Below are 22,117 nucleotides of genomic sequence, written 5' to 3'. Positions count from 1 at the left end.
GAGAAAGATTAATAAACTATAAGATAGGATAGTGTTAAGAATCTAACTAAATCACAGAGATAAAGAGCATGAAAAATGCAACAAGCAAAGATACATTTCCTGAGAATAAATCTAATGAAAGATGTACAAGAATACTTTATTGAAAGCCACAAAACAGGTCTAAGAAAACTTACAAAAGACCTAAAGAAATGGAGGGACATACTATATTCATAGATTGGAAAACTCAGTATTGTGATGATGCAAAATCATCCCCAAATTAATCTATAAACTCAATGCAATCCAATCAAATTCTAACATGTTTTGAGTAGAAGCTGACCAGCTGGTTCTAACATTTTTATGGAGATGCAAAAAGGGCCACAAGTACCCAAGACAATTTTAGACATGATGAATGAAATCAGAGGAATTATAGACATCAAGACCTATTAGAAAGCTAATGAAGGTCATTAAGACTATGCAATCTTGGTGTAAGGACAGACTAATGGAATACAATAGAAAACTCCAAAACAGAACCACACATGTATGATCACTTGATTTATGACAAAGTTGACAATGCAAAGCAGTTGGGGAAAGGATGGCTTTTGAATAAATTATGCTGGGTCAATGGACAGCTATCAGGGGAAAAAATGAGTCTTGATGCCCTACCCTGAACCATATACAAAAGTCAATTCTAGATAGCTCATAGATCTGAATGTGAAAAGTAAAACAAATGAGTTTCTAGATGATAATTTGGGGGAGTGTTTTTTCTGACCTTGAGAGAAGCAAATATTTCCTTAGCAGAACAGAAAATAAAGCTAACATAAAGGATATTTTAATAATTTAGACTACATTAAAATTATGGACATTTGTTCATCAAACAAATTCCACTAAGAGAGTGAAAAGGCGAAGATGGCAGACTGGTGAGCTGTATGTTTTAGTTACTCCTCCAGGAAAGCAGGTAGAAAGCCAGGAACTGTGTGGACTGGACACCACAGAGCAATCTGACTTTGGGCATACTTCATACAACACCCATGAAAACGTGGAACTGCTGAGATCAGTGAAATCTGTAAGTTTTTGTGGCCAGAGGACCCACACCCCTCCCTGCCAGGCTCAGTCCCATGGGAGGGGGGGCTGTCAGCTCCGGGAAAGAGAAGGGAGAACTGCAGTGGCAGCCCTTATCGGAATCTCATTCTACTGATCCAAACTCCAACCATAGATAGACTGAGACCAGACACCAGAGAATCTGAGAGCAGCCAGCCCAGCAGAGAGGAGACAGGCATAGAAAAAAAACAACACGAAAAACTCCAAAATAAAAGCGGAGGATTTTTGGAGTTCTGGTGAACATAGAAAGGGGAAGGGCAGAGCTCAGGCCCTGAGGCGCATATGCAAATCCCGAAGAAAAGCTGATCTCTCTGCCCTGTGGACCTTTCCTTAATGGCCCTGGTTGCTTTGTCTCTTAGCATTTCAATAACCCATTAGATCTCTGAGGAGGGCCCGTTTTTTTTTGTTTGTTTGTTTTGTTTTTGTTTTTTTTGTTTTGTTTTGTTTTGTTTGTTTTTTTTAATCCTTTTTTCTTTTTCTAAAACAATTACTCTAAGAAGCCCAATACAGAGAGCTTCAAAGACTTGCTATTTGGGCAGGTCAAGTCAAGACCAGAACTAGGAGAGCTCTGAGACAAAACGCAATAATCCAGTGGCTGAGAAAATTCACTAAACACCACAACTTCCCAAGAAAAGGGGGGTGTCCGCTCACAGCCATCATCCTGGTGGACAGGAAACACTCCTGCCCATCGCCAGCCCCATAGCCCAGAACTGCCCCAGACAACCCAGTGTGACGGAAGTGCTTCAAATAACAGGCACACACCACAAAACTGGGCGTGGACATTAGCCTTCCCTGCAACCTCAGCTGATTGTCCCAGAGTTGGGAAGGTAGAGCAGTGTGAATTAACAAAGCCCCATTCAGCCATCATTTCAGCAGACTGGGAGCCTCCCTACACAGCCCAGCAGCCCAGAACTGCCCTGGGGGGACGGCACTCACCTATGACATAGCACAGTCATCCCTCAACAGAGGACCCGGGGTGCACGGCCTGGAAGAGGGGCCCACTTGCAAGTCTCAGGAGCCATACGCCAATACCAAGGACTTGTGGGTCAGTGGCAGAGACAAACTGTGGCAGGACTGAACTGAAGGATTAGACTATTGCAGCAGCTTTAAAACTCTAGGATCACCAGGGAGATTTGATTGTTAGAGCCACCCCCTCCCTGACTGCCCAGAAACACGCCCCAGATACAGGGCAGGCAACACCAACTACACACGCAAGCTTGGTACACCAATTGGACCCCACAAGACTCACTCCCCCACTCACCAAAAAGGCTAAGCAGGGGAGAACTGGCTTGTGGAGAACAGGTGGCTCGTGGACGCCACCTGCTTGTTAGTTAGAGAAAGTGTACTCCACGAAGCTGCAGATCTGATAAATTAGAGATAAGGACTTCAATTGGTCTACAAATCCTAAAAGAACCCTATCAAGTTCAGCAAATGCCACAAGGCCAAAAACAACAGAAAATTATAAAGCATATGAAAAAACCAGACGATATGGATAACCCAAGCCCAAGCACCCAAATCAAAAGACCAGAAGAGACACAGCACCTAGAGCAGCTACTCAAAGAACTAAAGATGAACAATGAGACCATAGTACGGGAGATAAAGGAAATCAAGAAGACCCTAGAAGAGCATAAAGAAGACATTGCAAGACTAAATAAAAAAATGGATGATCTTATGGAAATTAAAGAAACTGTTGATCAAATTAAAAAGATTCTGGACACTCATAGTACAAGACTAGAGGAAGTTGAACAACGAATCAGTGACCTCGAAGATGACAGAATGGAAAATGAAAGCATAAAAGAAAGAATGGGGAAAAAAATTGGAAAAATCGAAATGGACCTCAGGGATATGATAGATAATATGAAATGTCTAAATATAAGACTCATTGGTGTCCCAGAAGGGGAAGAAAAGGGTAAAGGTCTAGGAAGAGTATTCAAAGAAATTGTTGGGGAAAACTTCCCAAATCTTCTAAACAACATAAATACACAAATCATAAATGCTCAGCGAACTCCAAATAGAATAAATCCAAATAAACCCACTCCGAGACATATACTGATCACACTGTCAAACACAGAAGAGAAGGAGCAAGTTCTGAAAGCAGCAAGAGAAAAGCAATTCACCACATACAAAGGAAACAGCATAAGACTAAGTAGTGACTACTCAGCAGCCACCATGGAGGCGAGAAGGCAGTGGCACGATATATTTAAAATTCTGAGTGAGAAAAATTTCCAGCCAAGAATACTTTATCCAGCAAAGCTCTCCTTCAAATTTGAGGGAGAGCTTAAATTTTTCACAGACAAACAAATGCTGAGAGAATTTGCTAACAAGAGACCTACCCTACTGGAGATATTCAAGGGAGCCCTACAGACAGAGAAACAAAGAAAGGACAGAGAGACTTGGAGAAAGGTTCAGTACTAAAGAGATTCGGTATGGGTACAATAAAGGATATTAATAGACAGAGGGGAAAAATATGACAAACATAAACCAAAGGATAAGATGGCTGATTCAAGAAATGCCTTCACGGTTATAACGTTGAATGTAAATGGATTAAACTCCCCAATTAAAAGATATAGATTCGCAGAATGGATCAAAAAAAATGAACCATCAATATGTTGCATACAAGAGACTCATCTTAGACACAGGGACACAAAGAAACTGAAAGTGAAAGGATGGAAAAAAATATTTCATGCAAGCTACAGCCAAAAGAAAGCAGGTGTAGCAATATTAATCTCAGATAAAATAGACTTCAAATGCAGGGATGTTTTGAGAGACAAAGAAGGCCACTACATACTAATAAAAGGGGCAATTCAGCAAGAAGAAATAACAATCGTAAATGTCTATGCACCCAATCAAGGTGCCACAAAATACATGAGAGAAACACTGGCAAAACCAAAGGAAGCAATTGATGTTTCCACAATAATTGTGGGAGACTTCAACACATCACTCTCTCCTATAGATAGATCAACCAGACAGAAGACCAATAAGGAAATTGAAAACATAAACAATCTGATAAATGAATTAGATTTAACAGACATATACAGGACATTACATCCCAAATCACCAGGATACACATACTTTTCTAGTGCTCATGGAACTTTCTCCAGAATAGATCATATGCTGGGACATAAAACAAGCCTCAGTAAATTTAAAAAGATTGAAATTATTCAAAGCACATTCTCTGACCACAATGGAATACAATTAGAAGTCAATAACCATCAGAGACTTAGAAAATTCACAAATACCTGGAGGTTAAACAACACACTCCTAAACAATCAGTGGGTTAAAGAAGAAATAGCAAGAGAAATTGCTAAATATATAGAGACGAATGAAAATGAGAACACAACATACCAAAACCCATGGGATGCAGCAAAAGCAGTGCTAAGGGGGAAATTTATAGCACTAAACGCATATATTAAAAAGGAAGAAAGAGCCAAAATCAAAGAACTAATGGATCAACTGAAGAAGCTAGAAAATGAACAGCAAACCAATCCTAAACCAAGTAGAAGAAAAGAAATAACAAGGATTAAAGCAGAAATAAATGACATAGAGAACAAAAAAACAATAGAGAGGATAAATATCACCAAAAGTTGCTTCTTTGAGAAGATCAACAAGATTGACAAGCCCCTAGCTAGACTGACAAAATCAAAAAGAGAGAAGACCCATATAAACAAAATAATGAATGAAAAAGGTGACATAACTGCAGATCCTGAAGAAATTAAAAAAATTATAAGAGGATACTATGAACAACTGTATGGCAACAAACTGGATAATGTAGAGGAAATGGACAATTTCCTGGAAACATATGAACAACCTAGACTGACCAGAGAAGAAATAGAAGACCTCAACCAACCCATCACAAGCAAAGAGATCCAATCAGTCATCAAAAATCTTCCCACAAATAAATGCCCAGGGCCAGATGGCTTCACAGGGGAATTCTACCAAACTTTCCAGAAAGAACTGACACCAATCTTACTCAAACTCTTTCAAAACATTGAAGAAAATGGAACACTACCTAACTCATTTTATGAAGCTAACATCAATCTAATACCAAAACCAGGCAAAGATGTTACAAAAAAGGAAAACTACCGGCCAATCTCCCTAATGAATATAGATGCAAAAATCCTCAACAAAATACTTGCAAATCGAATCCAAAGACACATTAAAAAAATCATACACCATGACCAAGTGGGGTTTATTCCAGGCATGCAAGGATGGTTCAACATAAGAAAATCAATCAATGTATTACAACACATTAACAAGTCAAAAGGGAAAAATCAATTGATCATCTCAATAGATGCTGAAAAAGCATTTGACAAAATCCAACATCCCTTTTTGATAAAAACACTTCAAAAGGTAGGAATTGAAGGAAACTTCCTCAACATGATAAAGAGCATATATGAAAAACCCACAGCCAGCATAGTACTCAATGGAGAGAGACTGAAAGCCTTCCCTCTAAGATTACGAACAAGACAAGGATGCCCGCTATCACCACTGTTATTCAACATTGTGCTGGAAGTGCTAGCCAGGGCAATCCGGCAAGACAAAGAAATAAAAGGCATCCAAATTGGAAAAGAAGAAGTAAAACTATCATTGTCTGCAGATGATATGATCTTATATCTAGAAAACCCTGAGAAATCGACGATACAGCTACTAGAGCTAATAAACAAATTTAGCAAAGTAGCGGGATACAAGGTTAATGCACATAAGTCAGTAATGTTTCTATATGCTAGAAATGAACAAACTGAAGAGACACTCAAGAAAAAGATACCATTTTCAATAGCAACTAAAAAAATCAAGTACCTAGGAATCAACTTAACCAAAGATGTAAAAGACCTATACAAAGAAAACTACATAACTCTACTAAAAGAAATAGAAGGGGACCTTAAAAGATGGAAAAATATTCCATGTTCATGGATAGGATGACTAAATGTCATTAAGATGTCAATTCTACCCAAACTCATCTACAGATTCAATGCAATCCCAATCAAAATTCCAACAACCTACTTTGCAGACTTGGAAAAGCTAGTTATCAAATTTATTTGGAAAGGGAAGATGCCTTGAATTGCTAAAGACACTCTAAAAAAGAAAAACGAAGTGGGAGGACTTACACTCCCTGACTTTGAAGCTTATTATAAAGCCACAGTTACCAAAACAGCATGGTACTGGCACAAAGATAGACATATAGATCAATGGAATTGAATTGAGAATTCGGAGATAGACCCTCAGATCTATGGCTGACTGATCTTTGATAAGGCCCCCAAAGTCACTGAACTGAGTCATAATGGTCTTTTCAACAAATGGGGCTGGGAGAGTTGGATATCCATATCCAAAAGAATGAAAGAGGACCCCTACCTCACACCCTACACAAAAATTAACTCAAAATGGACCAAAGATCTCAATATAAAAGAAAGTACCATAAAACTCCTAGAAGATAATGTAGGAAAACATCTTCAAGACCTTGTATTAGGCAGCCACTTCCTAGACTTTACACCCAAAGCACAAGCAACAAAAGAGAAAATAGGTAAATGGGAACTCCTCAAGCTTAGAAGTTTCTGCACCTCAAAGGAATTTCTCAAAAAGGTAAAGAGGCAGCCAACTCAATGGGAAAAAATTTTTGGAAACCATGTATCTGACAAAAGACTGATATCTTGCATATATAAAGAAATCCTACAACTCAATGACAATAGTACAGTTGGCCCAATTATAAAATGGGCAAAAGATATGAAAAGACAGTTCTCTGAAGAGGAAATACAAATGGCCAAGAAACACATGAAAAAATGTTCAGCTTCACTAGCTATTAGAGAGATGCAAATTAAGACCACAATGAGATACCATCTAACACCGGTTAGAATGGCTGCCATTAAACAAACAGGAAACTACAAATGCTGGAGGGGATGTGGAGAAATTGGAACTCTTATTCACTGTTGGTGGGACTGTATAATGGTTCAGCCACTCTGGAAGTCAGTCTGGCAGTTCCTTAGAAAACTAGATATAGAGTTACCATTCGACCCAGCGATTGCACTTCTTGGTATATACCCGGAAGATCGGAAAGCAGTGACACGAACAGATATCTGCACGCCAATGTTCATAGCAGCATTATTCACAATTGCCAAAAGATGGAAACAACCCAAATGTCCTTCAACAGATGAGTGGATAAATAAAATGTGGTATATACACACGATGGAATACTACGTGGCAGTAAGAAGGAACGATCTCGTGAAACATATGACAACATGGATGAACCTTGAAGACATAATGCTGAGCGAAATAAGCCAGGCACAAAAAGAGAAATATTATATGCTACCACTAATGTGAACTTTGAAAAATGTAAAACAAATGGCTTATAATGTAGAATGTAGGGGAACTAGCAATAGAGAGCAATTAAGGAAGGGGGAACAATAATCCAAGAAGAACAGATAAGCTATTTAACGTTCTGGGGATGCCCAGGAATGACTATGGTCTGTTAATTTCTGATGGATATAGTAGGAACAAGTTCACTGAAATGTTGCTATATTAGGTAACTTTCTTGGGGTAAAGTAGGAACATGTTAGAAGTTAAGCAGTTATCTTAGGTTAGTTGTCTATTTCTTACTCCCTTGTTATGGTGTCTTTAAAATGTTCTTTTATTGTATGTTTGTTTTCTTTTTAAGTTTTTTTTCATACAGTTGATTTAAAAAAGAAGGGAAAGTTAAAAAAAAAAAAAAAAAAACCAAGGAAAAAAAAAAAAGATGCAGTGCCCCCTTGAGGAGCCTGTGGAGAATGCAGGGGTATTCGCCTACCCCACCTCCATGGTTGCTAACATGACCACAGACATAGGGGACTGGTGGTTTGATGGGTTGAGCCCTCTACCACAGGTTTTACCCTTGGGAAGACGGTTGCTGCAAAGGAGAGGCTAGGCCTCCCTATGGTTGTGCCTAACAGCCTCCTCCCGAATGCCTCTTTGTTGCTCAGATGTGGCCCTGTCTCTCTAGCTAAGCCAACTTGAAAGGTGAAATCACTGCCCTCCCCCCTACGTGGGATCAGACACCCAGGGGAGTGAATCTCCCTGGCAACGTGGAATATGACTCCCGGGGAGGAATGTAGACCTGGCATCGTGGGACGGAGAACATCTTCTTGACCAAAAGGGGGATGTGAAAGGAAATGAAATAAGCTTCAGTGGCAGAGAGAATCCAAAAGGAGCCGAGAGGTCACTCTGGTGGGCACTCTTACGCACACTTTAGACTACCCTTTTTAGGTTCTAAAGAATTGGGGTAGCTGGTGGTGGATACCTGAAACTATCAAACTACAACCCAGAACCCATGAATCTCGAAGACAGTTGTATAAAAATGTAGCTTATGAGGGGTGACAAGGGGATTGGGAAAGCCATAAGGACCACACTCCCCTTTGTCTAGTTTATGGATGGATGAGTAGAAAAATAGGGGAAGGAAACAAACAGACAAAGGTACCCAGTGTTCTTTTTTACTTCAATTGCTCTTTTTCACTCTAATTATTCTTGTTATTCTTGTGTGTGTGCTAATGAAGGTGTCAGGCATTGATTTGGGTGATGAATGTACAACTATGTAATGGTACTGTGAACAATCGAAAGTACGATTTGTTTTGTATGACTGCGTGGTATATGAATATATCTCAATAAAATGAAGATTAAAAAAAAAAAAGAGAGTGAAAAGGCAAACCAGAGACTGGGAGAAGAAATTTGCTATACATGTAACTGACAAAGGACTCTTATCCAGACTCGATAAAGGATCCCTATAAATCAGTAAGAAAAAGAGAATCCATTGAAAATGGGCAAAAGTATATCCACATGTCCTATAAATGTATGAAAAAATGCTTTATACTTACTAGCGTCAGGGAAATAGAGTAAAGTCATAATGTGCCATAACTTCTCGCCCTCCAGAATAGCTAAAATGAAGAGACAGGCAATATCCAGTATTGGCAAGGATGGGGAAACAGTGGTGTTTCCCATGCATGGGAGTGTAAATTGGTGCAACCACTGGAAAACTATTTGGCAGCGTCTCTTAAAGCTGGACCATACACATACCCTGTGACCCAAACATTGAGTATATATCCTAGATAAAAACCTAACAGAAGTGCATGCATATGTTTATGTACAAATATATTCCCAGTAGCAATATTCATAATAACCAAAAGCTAGAAACAACCCAAATGTCTACCTACAGTAGAACAGATTAAAAAAACTGGTGGTATATTTATACTCTGGAGTTCTGTAGAGAAATGAGAAAAAAAAGAAACAAATTACAATGACCTAGTGAAACAGACAACTCTCCCAAGCATAATGTTCAGCAGAGGCCAGACACAAAGGAGTACATATTGTAGATTCCATTTATAGAAGATCAAAACCAGGCAAAACTAACTCACGGCAACAGAGGTAAGGCTAGTGATGCCCCCATGTGGGTAAAGATGGGGGAGCACAAAGATTCCTGGGATGCTCGTAATATTTCATTTCCTGACATCAGTGTTGGTCACACATGAAAATGTGCTGAGCTGGACTCTTTCTTAGGTTTGGGGCACCCTTCTGTATGTATGGAACCCTTCAAGAACACATTTACTTAAAACAAAAACAAAAAACAAACACCCCTCTCTGCTCAGACTCCCTAGCTAAGCTTGTTTTCCTGACTCAATCCTGGCTGATCCATCAGGCAATATCCCCTCCAGCTGGGTGCTTATGACAGCTGCCTTGGCCCTGGGCACCTCAGGCCACTGCTTGCTTCTTTCTGCTGGGGTCACCTGTGGACAGTATTTGAGACAACCCCAAGCCACCTCTCTCTGGTCCGTGGGAAGTACTCCTGTGTGTGTTTGGTTTGCCCCATGTCTGTAGACACAGGCCAGCCCAGTGCAGCAACCTCTTTTTCTTTCCCATCCTTTGTGAATTGAACCATGTCCCCCTAAAGAACACATCTGAGTCCTAGCCCCGGACCTGTGAACATGAACTTATTTATAAATAGGATCTTTGAAGATGTTGTTAGTGAAGGTGAGGCCAAACTAGAGTAGGGTGAGCCTGATCCAGTATGACAGGTACCCTTACAAGGAGGCAAAATTTGCAGGCAGTCGTAACACAGAGCCTGAGTCAGGCAGGTGACACAGGCAGACCTCAGTGATGCCACCACAAGCCAAGGAAAGCTGTGGATTTCCAGCTGCCCACCGGAAGCCAGGGTCCTCCCCTGTAAGCCCTGCTGATATCCTGACTTCTGACTTCCAGCCTTCAGAACTCTGGGATAGTACATTTCTGCTGTTTAAGCCAGCCAGTCTGCAGGACTTGTTACAGAACCCAGCAAACTAAGATAGCATCAGAGCGAGAGCCTGCAGGCCATTTGGATTTTTCAGGAAGGAGTCAGTACCAGTCGACTCTGTTCTGCAAAGGGGACACTTAACCAACTTTTCCAAGGGGTCGTAGAAAGACCACGGCTGGTCTCGACCCTCTTCCCGAAGTGTGGGGGTGGTTGGCACCTATTGCTTTGGCCCTGAGGTTAAACTGAACCAGCTCCAGTTTAGCCTGCTCTCCCAGTGAACAGAGGGCTCTTACTATGCGTGCATTTTGAAGCTATGAGAAGTTACTGCTGTGTGGACTCCTTTGAAAATATGCAAGTGAAATAAGTGAGAAAAAGCAAACACGAAATACACCGTCTGCACTGACCACGGCCACAGCGGGTACAGCTTGTGTTTGAGCCACGAGGGAGACTGGAGGTGCGGTCACGGAGGCACAGACTCAGTGTAACGTCCGAGATTTGCTTTTGCTGAAGTCGTTCCGCCGAGTAATTAAAGGAGCTGGTACTGGTTTAAAGCTGTTTTAGTGATACAGTAAATGCATTCCATCTGCAAAGAAACAACACTGCTCCAGCCAAGCAAGAAACCGGGTCCAACAACACGAAGGGGAAAATACCGCCGGCCCATTACCATAACGGGGACATGCGTGTCACCTTGTCCCTGCTTGTCACCTCCTGTCCAGCTTCACAGGGAGTTGGGCGTGATTCGTGGGAACGCCCATCGTAATGAATGTTACACCTGCACCCACCACCATGTAATAAAGGAATGGCTCATTTTACCGGGAAAGCGTTCCACCCTGTGGCCTAGCATTTTGGCCACCTGCTTTCACAATTTCCTGTCCAAAGTCAAAGCCCCAGAAGCTGAATCCTGCTACCTGGGAGAACCTGCCACCACTGGGTGCTGGGGGCTGGGAGCGGGGGGCAGAAAGGGAGCACAGGGATCCCTGCCCCCACCCCCCAGCTCTGAAGCCAGGAAGATTTCCCTCCTATGCTGGGTGGGCCAGCTGTGAAACCCAGACCCACTTCTACACCCACAGCTCAGAGTAAGGGGATCCAATTCTCAGACTGCCTATTATTGTGGACCCATTGAAATAAACGCTTTGGACATTTTTCCTATTATTTCCCCCAGAACAGGTTGCTTCTTCTGCTATGCAGAAGGCAGAGGCCATCACACCTAAAAGATGCAGGCTTGGTGGCAACATCATTAGCTTCAGACGGTGGGACTGGAGTTCACCCTGCATTGGCATCTGGAACAGACAGCTATGCTAATGCTAAGTATTCAGGATATTTATTCCAAGCGCCTGAGACGTGGGTCCCAGTCAGGCCTGTGATGAGGCAGAGCCAGATTCCACATCCAGACAGCCCCAAAGGTAGGGAAGATGGAATGTGGCAGGAGGGTTCCAGCACTTTCCTTGCTCCTCTGCTCTCCTGCACACCAGCACACTCACGTCCTCTGGGCTCGGGGGGCAACCGGGCAGCTCAGTGAGACGGTGGAGGGAGCGTCTGTGTCTCGTGGCCGTGCCACGGGCGGCCACGGGCAGGGCAGGCTCTGGAAGCTGCTGCGAAGTTCAGGGCTCAGCGGGGCGGCAGAGCGCGTGCCAGCTCTTTGCCAGCTCCTTGGGTTTGCTGATCATCTCGTTCCAGTGCTCCAGCTCCCTGCCGCGGGCGTACATGTAGGGGCCCACCACCACCCGGCCGAGTGGGTGGCCCTCTGCGGTGGAGGGAAAGGCACAGTCACTTTCTCGACCACGGAAGACACATGTCCCTCCACGGCATCCCCGTGACTCCTCCATCTCCCATTCGCGCCTTCCCTCACGGGAAGCAGCAAGCCCCCTCCCTCTTTCAACGTGAGCTGACAGGTCCCAGAGGGGCTGCTTCTCCGTCCTCCAGGGGTACCACTCTGCCCCTCCCCCTTCTGGGGGGCTTCCTGGCCCCTGACCCAGAGCCGAGGAAGATGCCTCCAGAAAGAAGGGGCTGAGGACACAAGTCACACTCTCCCACCAGTTGCCACAGTGGAGTCAAGATCTTAAGTGCTGAGCCCTCTGCCACCCCCTGACGGCGCGGTGGAACACCAAGACGCGGGGCAGGGGGGGACAGGTGGCTGCGATACCTCAGCCTGTTCACATCCACCTCGTCCCTCTCCCAGGACCCTAAAAGCTGGTCTGGAAGGTGCGAGGAAACGCAGGGCTCCTTGTGATCCGTGGGTCTTGCGTCCCTTGGCCGGCAGCAGGCAGCCATCCTGCTCACCAGAGGCCAACTCGGAACCTCTTCTTTTGGTACCACGGACAGAGCTAAACTTTGGCTTAAAGGTGGGGACAAACCCCAGCACTCCAGCTGTATGTCGCTGGGCAAGTGTCTCAGCCTCTCTGAGCCCTGGTTGCCCGTATCTCGAGAACAGAGATCACGTCTGTTCTCTCAGGACCTGCTGCAGACTCAGAGGGAACCCACGGGGCAGCCACCCCTCCTTTGCCCTGGGGGTGGGGGGCGAGGTGGCCTTACTGTCCCCTTCGGAGCTCTGCAGCACCGTCAGGCTGAGGCTGGCCGTGTCCAGCTCGGCGGGTTCGGCCTTGAAGCTGAAGGTCTCGTTGTACACGGGGTTGGCGGAGCCCAGCACGGCCGAGGTCTTCTTGCACTTGACAAACTTGTTGTGATTCATCAGAGACACTTTGACGAACACGCCTGCGGGGGGCGGTGCAGACCACCGGGCTGTTTTAGTGATACAGTGAATGCCCCCAGCCTGCAGGAGGTCCAGCGAGGAGGGCACAGGCCCCACCCAGCGCCAGGCCCCCATCACTCACGTGCAGCCGCGGTGGCCAGAGGGTCACCGGAGGAAACGGGGTTGATTAGTGAAATGCTTCAGGGCCGAGGAAACGCTTGGCTCCCACCCCCTTCCTTCCTCTTTGCCTCTAGGACACACCATGGCCAGGCCAGCCCTTGCCTGCCAGAGCCTGGCACCACTCCCCCAGCCCTGCCTGTGGGGGCTGCCCCCTCGGGCCCTGCCTGCTGGGTCCTCAGGTCCCTGGGGGCTCCTTAAACACTACCTCATTCAGAGTTTTTTGTTCCGTTTTTTTTGGGGGGTGGGGGGGCTCAGATGGTTTTGATATCTGCAGTGGAAGGTCTGAATCCCAGCTTGCTTAGAGTGATCCCAACGCTAAGCACAACAGGTGGCCAGAAAACCCCTCCTTGGGGGACCCACATAAGACAGGGGGTGTGTGGGGTGAGCCAGGGCCTCCTCTCTTGCAAAGCCTGTGCCTGGGAGGGTGGAGGAGAAATAGGGCTGGCCTGGCCGAGTGTCAGTGAACAGGAAGTCCTCCCTGACATAGGGAGGTGAGAGTCTGGGACCACTCAGTCTGAAGATGGGCAGTATCAAGGAGCTGGGATGCTGCCAGGGGAAAAGAGAGGGGCAGGACGTGGTCTTTAGGGTGGAGGCCAAGGGGATGCAGCCTTGGGTTCAACATAAGGGAGAAGATTCTCCCACCAGAACTGTCCAAACAGTGTGTGTGTTTGTGTGTGTTTCGGGAGGTAGTGAGTGTACCGTCACCTGGGGTATGCAAGCAAAAAACCAGGTTTCCAAGGGTGAGGGTCAGACCTCAGCCCCAGGCCCCAAGCCCACACACTGGGGGGAACCTGCCCCAAGGAAGAAAGGGTGGGGGGTGACTCACTGACAATGCTCTTGTCCTCGTGGAATCTGAGGCCCCTGGCACGCAGCACGACCACCGTCAGGCGGCTCAGGTAGTTGTTGTAGCTGAGGCTGAACTGCAGGTCGCCGAACTCCGAGGGAGGCTGGAAGAGGCCGGGATGAGAACACCCTTGGTCTTCCTAGAGTCTCCCACACTGGAGCAGCCCCCAACCCCACCCCCCCCCCACATTCTCTCACCGAAGCCTCCCATGTGGTTTCCTAGGTAGGGAAACTGAGGTTGGGGGTGTTGAATGGACTTGCCCAGGATCATGCAGTTGTACAGACCAGAGCCAAGGGCTCAAACCCAGGTCTGTGGGATTACAGAGCCCACTGGGAGCCACCTGGGTCCTTCCTGGGGGAGCGGGGCCTGGCGGGTAAATATTTCCCATGGCTGGTTCATTTGGGATGTCACCTTTCACAGCTCTCTGACCTCGATGGGAATCCAAAGGTGGTTATTTCCAGGTAATTTGATCTCCAGAGCTCCCAGGCAACCTCTCCCTGCCCTCCAGCCGCCTCACCTGACTTCAGGTGGGGCCCAGCCCTCGCTACACCTGTCAGATGCCCAGGGTGGTGCTGCCACCTGGGTAGCCCCTATCTAGTGACCTTGACCTTTACCTCCAGGCTCTCGGCCTCCAGGTCTCTCCAGATGACACGCCCACCGTCGCTGGCCAGGGTCTCACTCTTCAAGGGGAACAGCACCTGTCCCAGGAGCTGGTGCTTCTTCTGTCTGTCCACGTGGTACACAGAGAACTTCAGCACCCTCTGTGTGACACTCTTGCTGGACACCTGGGGGAGACGAGGACCCAGGCCGGGCAGGCACCGGGGTGGGGGAAGGGACAGTGTGGCAGGTTGTTGTGGACACAGGTGTGTTCTGTGTCTCCACCAGGGACCCATACCCACCAAAGCCAGGCATCCTCAGGGGACCCTACTGAGTAGTGGGGAAGGGGGAAGTGACCCAGGGGGAGCAGTGGGGAAGGGGGAAGTGCCTTGCTCAGGAGCGTGGTCCATGGACCATCAGCATCATCCATCCCCTGGGCCCCACCCCAGACCAAGGGATCCACCTCTGAACCGGATCCCCCAGTGATCTGCTTGCAGCTGAAAGTGCAAGAAGGCTCCTGCTGGCTGCAGTCGCAGCCCCCTGCCTGCCTCAGCTGTGTGAACTGGCAAGTCAGATCTCTCCCTGAGACTCAGCCTCCTCACCTGGAAAATGGGAATAATGGCTCTTACTCTCTGGGTTATAAAACCCCAAGACAGTTTCTGACACATAGCAGATGCTCGATTAATACCGATTTTTTTCTTCTTCTCCTTCCTCCTTAAAGCACGGAGAGGCAAGGGTCATGTTGGGGCAGGGTTTAGGGTGGGCAGAAGTGACGAGTCAAGACAAGCAAATACGAATGTACAAAGAAAACAGCGCAGCCCAGCAAGCCCACAGGCCTTGGGTCTAGATGAAAGGGAGAGAAGGACGAGCAGATCCAGCTGTGGATTCTCCCAGCCTTGGGCCCCAACCAGCTACCTTGGGCCAGCCCACACCACCCCGCTTCCCAGCTCTCAGCCCCGGAGGAGTGCACCCTCTTCCCAGGAAGCCTCTCCTTTTACCTCGCCGCCAGCCTGCTTTCCAGCTCTTGAAAATGTTTGCTCAAGCAGGTCTGGAGTGCCTGCTTCCCCGAGGGCCCCATCACCTGCTGGGCTCCCAGGCCCCATCAATCCTGGCTCATGGCCCTACCGCAGGGCCAATGGGCAGATCTAGGGGGGCTCTCAGACAGCATGGGGTAGTTTCTGCTCCCACTCCAAGGGGCCCGGGCTGTTTCCAAGGATAACCTTGGATAACCAGGCAGAAACCCCAGATGACACCCGGGCTTCAGGGCACTTCCCCCCAGCCCTAGGAGCCAGGACTCGGCCTTCAGTTTCTCTTTCTCACCTCTGGGGAGCACCCCAACCCCCGGCCGCTCCCCTGCCTGCTTCTGTAGGTCCAGCCTGGCAGGCTGGGTAGAGCAGAGCAGGGCAGATGCCCCGAAGGGTGCATGGGCTGCAGGACCCTGGCTAGCGACAGGACACAGGGCCTCTCCTTTGCCATGTCTACTCCTACCAGGTGTCGGAAGGCCCCAGACCCAGACCAGGCCAAGACTGCTACCTGGAAGATGAAGTGCTCGTCGAACTGCGGGCTGGCGGTTTTGCGCTTGGTCTTGGACTGGAGGAAGCGGCGCTCGTCGGGCAGCAGGTGCAGCTTCACCAGGGGGCTGCAGGTCTCCGAGGGGGCTTGCAGCCAGCACGCCTTGATCAGCCCCACCAGCAGCCGCTCAGCCTCCTGCTGGTATTCCACCGAGAACCACAGCCGCCCCAGGCAGCCCTCGGGGAACTCGGTCTCACTCCTGTCCTCGGGTAACCTGTACAGCTCTGGGTTGATGGTCCCCCCACCATATGCATCTCCTGCAACAGAGAGAGGCTGGGAGGTCTGGCAGCCCAGAGTACAGCAGGAGTGGGGCAGGGCAAACATGGGGCACCCCACTCCTTGACCTTGACCAGCCCCTGTTGGCCGAGCCTCTCCTGGCCTGTTTACTGGCCTCCCCTGCCCACATCATCCCCCCTCTTCTCCAGGCTCCACCCTGCCCCCTCTCTCGTGCAGCCTCCTCCAGGAAGCCTCCCGGTACTGAGGGTGTGCTCATGTCTGCTTCTCCCTGGGACTCCCTGCAGGGCCGACACCTGCTGCACCCTGTTGACCCTGTGACAGCCTCCCGGCACCTTTCCATGGTGCCCAGAAGATGACCCAATGATAAAGCGTCACCTCTCTTCTCCTTCAAATTAGCAGGGCCACAGTGGCTCCTGGGAAGGTCTCTGGAGGCCTTCAGAGCAGAGGTTTAAGTTGTGTGCCAGCTCCGTTTCTGCCCTCTCTACCCACCAACGGACCCAGCACAACTTCTGCACCAGGGCACACCTGGGCTCCAATCTCATGTCTGTCACTTACTGCCTCTGGGACCTCGGGCAGGGCACTGTTTATCTTCCCGAGCCTCAGTTTGTGTGTGAAGTGGGGTAATAACCCTCCATCAGTCACTCCCAGACAGCACGTGAAGCCATACCTAGCCCTGGCTGGGGTGCACTAGGCTCCTGGTGAACCGACATGCCCAGGAAGAGGGGTCACCGGGCTGCTCTGCCATGCCTGGGCTGGGGCAGGCCATGTTCCAGAAGCCAGGCCCCGTGAGAGCAGTCCACAGGGGGAGGACTCACCGAGGCTGCCGCGGGGGGGGTGGGGCAGGAGCTCCGGGGCTAGGCAGGGGTCTCGTGGGGCCTGGACCCACTCTCCGCTGTGCAGGGGCATCCAGTCTCGGCCTTGCAGGGAGGGGGGCACCACAAATGGCACCCCTGGGGGCCTGTCCAGAGGCAGGGAGACGACAGGAAGGTGGCAAGTGAGCGGTGCTGCCCCAGGGTGCCCAGCCCAGAGGGGATGGAGCACCAGGTGCGGGAGGAGGAAAAGCCAGCGGGAGCCAGGAGGAGGCGAGAGCACACAGCCTTCTGGCCCGACACAAGGATTCTCATGTGCACACACACACACACACACACACACACACACATTACGTGAATCTCACAGCTGGAGCCGACTCTGCCTATCAGCATCAGTAGGTTGCCAGAGTCAGAGCAGGGCCAGAACCAGCCTGCCTGGGCTCGAATCCCCATGACACCCTTGCTAGTTGTGCAGTCTGGACCCTTACGTCCTCTGAGCCTCAGTTTCCTCAACCAGGGAACGAGCCTCGTGATGCCTGCTCCCAGCATCCCCCATCCCACCTCATCCACCCCAAGGGAAACCCCACAGGGAGGGCCTTCCGGCACGTGCCCACATCCTGCCTCACCTGCATGGCTGGCAGAGCTTGTCCCCCTGTCCACTGGTGGTGGCCGGGGCTGGGGCGCTGGGCAGCTCCTCGTAGGAGGAGACACAGAGCCTCTTCCAGACACAGCAGCTCACCAGGAGCAGCAGCAGCAGCAGCCCCCCGCTGACGCCTCCAATCACCAGGGCCACCTGCTCTGGGGACAGAACCACCAGGGCTGGGACGCCCCGGGAGAGCCACTCGCCCTCCAGTCCCTGGCGCAGGCTGCCCGTGTCTGCCTGGGGAGGGGGCTGCTGCCCGGGGCTCTGCCAGCTCTCGGAGGGAAAAAGCCATCTTCCTTGGGCGTCCCAGGGCCCGGGCAGACTCTTCTGGCTTCCCTAGGAAAGCACCTGGCCCTGGACTTGGGTTTCTGGCTAAAATGATCCATTTCCTTGTGCTTTTGAGTAGAAACCAAACCTTGTCTTGGCAGAACCTCCATCTTCCCTGGGTTCCTTCCTGTCCCTGCTGTGGGTGAGGGCACCAGGCATACAAGGAAAGGGGAGGGGCCCGCCCCTGGATGGCATTCAGAGCCCTGCTGCCCTTTGGGGTCCTGGAACCTGCCGAGAGGCCAGACTCGCTTGAATTCTGTAACGGGCTGGAGCGCCTCTCCCCGCCCCCCCCAGCCCTCCATCCAGGTGAGCCCATAAGTAATTGTGGGAGGCAGTGGGAGGTGAGTGAGGACGAGCACGGAGACACGGAGGCTTTGCTGCCGGCACCTGCACCCCCACAAGTGCGGGGATCTGGAGGGCCGCGGGCGCGCAGAGGCTCGGTCCCGCGAACAGGCCCCCCCGGGCCGGGCAAAGGAGGTGCCCCTTCGGGTCCTGCAGGAACGCGGGGCTCCTCGGACGGGGTCGGGCGATGAGAAGTGGCGACCCCACACCTCCTTCCCCCGCCAACTGTCCGCGGTGAGCCCGAACTCACTCTCCACTCCCCGCAACCCACTAGGAGCTCGGCCCGAGGCGGGGCAGGGCTGGGGTAGGGGGAGCGGCGGGGCGGAAGGAAAGTGCCGGAATGGGTCGCGGAGGGGCTGGGCAGCCGCGCCGGGGACGGGGGTGGGGAGGTGAGGGCACTTACCCGCCATGGGGCTGCTCGGCCCGGCCCGCCGGCCTCCGCGCCTCCCGCCGCTGCCCCGGAGCCGGCTCTTCAGGCGCAGCGCGAGCCGTCGGGCGGGAGCGGGGGGCGGTCCCTCGTCGCTCTCCAGCCCTGTGGCGGCGCGGGCGGCCGCACCGGGGACGGCGAGAGCAGGGACCCAGTGCCCGCCGGCTCCAGACCACAGCTCCGCTCCGGCGCGGCCCTGCCCGAGGCCCAGGAGGGGCAGGGAGCCGAGCGCCCGGGGCTCCCTCTGGCTGACGGCGGGTGGGATGCGAGGATCACCCCATCCCGGAGGGCAGAGTAAAGATCTCCTCCGCCCCCTGGAATAGAGGGCTCGGCCCATCGCCCGTCTTGCCTTGGCCCGCGTCCTGGAATGCGCTTCCCCTTCTCCCCAGACCCTCCCCAGACTGAGGCTGTGGCCCCTCCAGGCAGACCTACCTCTGACCCCTATGCCCGGGAGCTTTCTCGGACCCCAGGGCAGAGTTCACGCGCCCAGCCCCTGCGTGGGCTCCCCTGCCACACCGTCGGGCGCGAAAATTCACGTGGAGCCTGGGTTCCAACTCCAGCACCGCACGGGCCAGCTGTGTGACTTGGGACAAATTACTTAAGCTCTCTGGGCTCACCTCCCCTAATTGGGTTAATAGTAGCACCCCCTCGCAGAATCCGTGCGAGCTCTACCTGTAACACATTTAGAACAGTGCCAAGTCCTGGGGAGGGGGCATGGGCGCAGCGCATGCCGGCAAGTCTGATGGTGATTAGGGCGACGACGCATGGGTCCCCTCCTGACCGCAGCCACTATTATTATGGTAATTGTTATCAGACCACAGGGCCTGCGAGGTTGGGGAACGCAGCCGAGAGGGCGCGGCTTGGGCAAGGGCGCTCCAGGCCTTCTGCCTGTCCTGGCTGCGTGTGTCCGGTCCGGGAATGCGCATTCTCCCGGCGCCCGCCCAGCTTCCCCAGCCAGAGGCGCTGTAGGGAGGGCGCGGCTGGTGGGCAGCGTCTGAAGGTGGGAGCTGAAAGGAGTGTGGGTGGGGGCAGTCTTGTTATTTTGTCTTGATTGCCGTGTCCCAAGACCGAGCCCAGTCCCCGCTTCCCCGCGCGCACGTGGGCCTATCCTGGTGACAGAGGAGGCCGTCAGGCGGGCGTGAGTCTCCACCGTGCCGACCGCGTCTGGAAGCCCGGGTGCGGGGGCAACGCCGCGGCTCCCGTCCCTGCCTTTCCCCTCGCCCTGGGCGGCCACGCATACCTGCCCTCCAGGGACGCAGTGCGCTTGGCTGGGGGTCTGGAGATCTCGCCGGAGCTGGCCCTGACTTTTGCTTATAGACGAGGTGACGGTGGGGGTCTCGGGTCCCAAAGCATCCCCTGTCTTGCCCCTCAGATCTGAGTTGGGAGACTTTTTTAGTTTCCTGTTGCTGGTGTAACAAGTTACTACAAACTTAGGGGTTTAACACAATGCAAACTTATTAGCTGAACGGTTCTGGAGGTCAGAAGGCTCAAGTGGTGGTGGTGGGAGGTGTTCCTTGGGGAGGCTGCTGGAGAATGTGTTCCCCTGCATTTCCCAGCTGCTGGAGGCTGCTGATGGCTGCCCTTACCTCCGTCTTCCAAGCCAGCAGCGCGGCAGTTTCTGATCCTTCTCTCTCTGACTCTGCTGCTGTCCTCTTCACTTTTCCTGCCTTCCTTTTATAGACAAGGACCCTTGTGATTTCACTGGGCCCACCAGGACAATCCAGGACGATCTCCCCACCTCAAGGTTTGTACCTTTAATCACGTGTGCAAGGTCCCCTTTGTTGCGTAAGGTCCCATATTTGCAGGTTCTCATGTTTGAGGACACTTTTGGGGACCATTGTCCAGCCACTGCAGTGCCCAAGCCTCCCCTCTGGGAGGGATGATTTACATCACCCCTACCCTTGGTGCCTGGAGCTCTCCCTGTGTCCCAATCCTAGCAGCTAGAGGGACCCCCAGAGCCCCCTGCGTGGCAACCCTTCAGCTATCTTGACTTCCCAATCCCAGCCTGCCTGCACCATGGCCTGAAGCCCCCCAGTGGGGCACAGCACCCATCCATCCACCCCCAGCCTCCTCACAGTTGGGTCTCAGCTGGACTTGGGGCTGCTCTGATTACGGGGTGGGCTAGTGGGTCTCCCTCAAAAAGGAAATGCCTTGTGGCTGTCAGGAGCTTCACCATCATCCCCCAGCCCCATACTGTGCCTTTCCAGGGTCCCCATTTTGGAGACAGGCACACTCAGTTCCCCAAGTCCTGCCAGCTCTCCCTCCTTGGTACATCTCCAACCCCCACCACTCCAGGACCTTCCTCCAGGCCTTGGTCGTCTCTCACCTGGGGCACGGAGTCAGCTGCCTCTGGTGTCTTCAGATTTGATCCTGCCCCTCTTCCCCAGCTAATGTCTTCAGTGCCCCCCTCCCCATTTGCACATCCTGGACCACATTCCTCTGCAGTGGGTGGAGGCCAGGCTGGTGGGACGGCTTCTCGCATCTCTGCCCACACCCCATGCCCCTGTTCTCCAGCTGCTCTCTCCCTGCCTGATGCCCTCACTGCTCATCCTTCAAGATGAACCTCCAGCCTCTCCTCCTCCAGGAAGCCCTCCATCCCTCCTCCTTGGTGTCCTCACTGTCCCAGCAGCAACCACACTGAATATGGGACTCTGGGCCTGGGATGACCACTCAGCCGCCACCCTCCCCGGCAGACCAGGACCTCCGTGAAGGCAGGGGTCCATGTCTATTCAGCTTGGCATTCCCAGTATCCGTCTCTAGGACCAAGGCTGTGCTGACTGGTGGGGGGCGGGCTTGCGCAGTCAGATGTGCACCTCCCCTGCTTCTGCCCGTGTCATCCACACCTGACACTCAAGGCTCATGCTGGGCCCACACTGCAGGGCCCCATGGGGGCTCCTCAGCCTTCCCTGGAGACCCTGGAGCTGCTGGGTTTTGCACTCGCTTTGCTGGCTCTGTCTCCAAGCACCTTCCCCAGACAGCCAGCCCACTGAGTTGTGTTTAAAATGCGTTATATAAATATTTAATTTTAATGATGGTTACATATATACAACACAGAATTTCCCATTTTAACCACTTTCTTGTGTACAATTCACTGAAGTTAATTACATTCACCACGTGGTACTACCATCA

At 51.0% G+C, this 22,117-nt stretch overlaps 2 protein-coding genes across 6 annotated transcripts in view; one reads left to right on the top strand and one right to left on the bottom strand.

Moving 5' to 3' along the window:
- Nucleotides 1–22,117, top strand: part of LOC119510937 (annexin A8-like protein 1) — a 261,425-nt gene that overhangs the window by 189,502 nt on the left and 49,806 nt on the right. The window lies entirely within an intron of this gene.
- Nucleotides 10,861–20,725, bottom strand: LOC119510932 (synaptotagmin-15-like). 5 transcript variants are annotated; one of them, XM_037805355.1, is made up of 11 exons: nt 20,575–20,725; nt 20,229–20,362; nt 18,965–19,995; nt 18,607–18,711; nt 17,876–18,047; nt 17,256–17,398; nt 16,165–16,460; nt 14,649–14,819; nt 14,017–14,137; nt 12,854–13,033; nt 10,861–12,065 (listed from the first exon to the last, which is right to left on the bottom strand). In XM_037805355.1, the coding sequence occupies exons 3-11, from the start codon at nt 19,323–19,325 to the stop codon at nt 11,923–11,925; spliced, it is 1,692 nt and encodes a 563-aa protein (XP_037661283.1). In that variant the 5' UTR covers nt 19,326–19,995; nt 20,229–20,362; nt 20,575–20,725; the 3' UTR covers nt 10,861–11,922. The 5 variants fall into 5 exon arrangements, with proteins under 5 accessions (XP_037661283.1, XP_037661282.1, XP_037661284.1 ...); XM_037805354.1 differs by having other exon boundaries at nt 18,965–20,362; XM_037805356.1 differs by lacking the exon at nt 18,607–18,711 and having other exon boundaries at nt 17,876–18,068; nt 18,965–20,362.

This window comes from Choloepus didactylus, chromosome 15 (assembly GCF_015220235.1).
Source record: "Choloepus didactylus isolate mChoDid1 chromosome 15, mChoDid1.pri, whole genome shotgun sequence".
NCBI lineage: Eukaryota > Metazoa > Chordata > Mammalia > Pilosa > Megalonychidae > Choloepus > Choloepus didactylus.
Note: the sequence above shows the minus strand (reverse complement) of the source record. Positions and strands in the feature narration are given on the sequence as shown.

What these genes read in the sequence shown, in the direction of transcription:
- LOC119510932 (XM_037805354.1), bottom strand. Translation starts at nt 19,325, where the DNA reads ATGGGCCGAGCCCTCTATTCCAGGGGGCGGAGGAGATCTTTACTCTGC. An exon ending in ACGAGCACTTCATCTTCCAG is followed by an intron (nt 14,820 to 16,164) that starts GTAGCAGTCTTG and finishes CGTCTCCCCCAG; the next exon opens with GTGTCCAGCAAGAGTGTCAC. An exon ending in TGGAGGCCGAGAGCCTGGAG is followed by an intron (nt 14,138 to 14,648) that starts GTAAAGGTCAAG and finishes GGCCTCTTCCAG; the next exon opens with CCTCCCTCGGAGTTCGGCGA.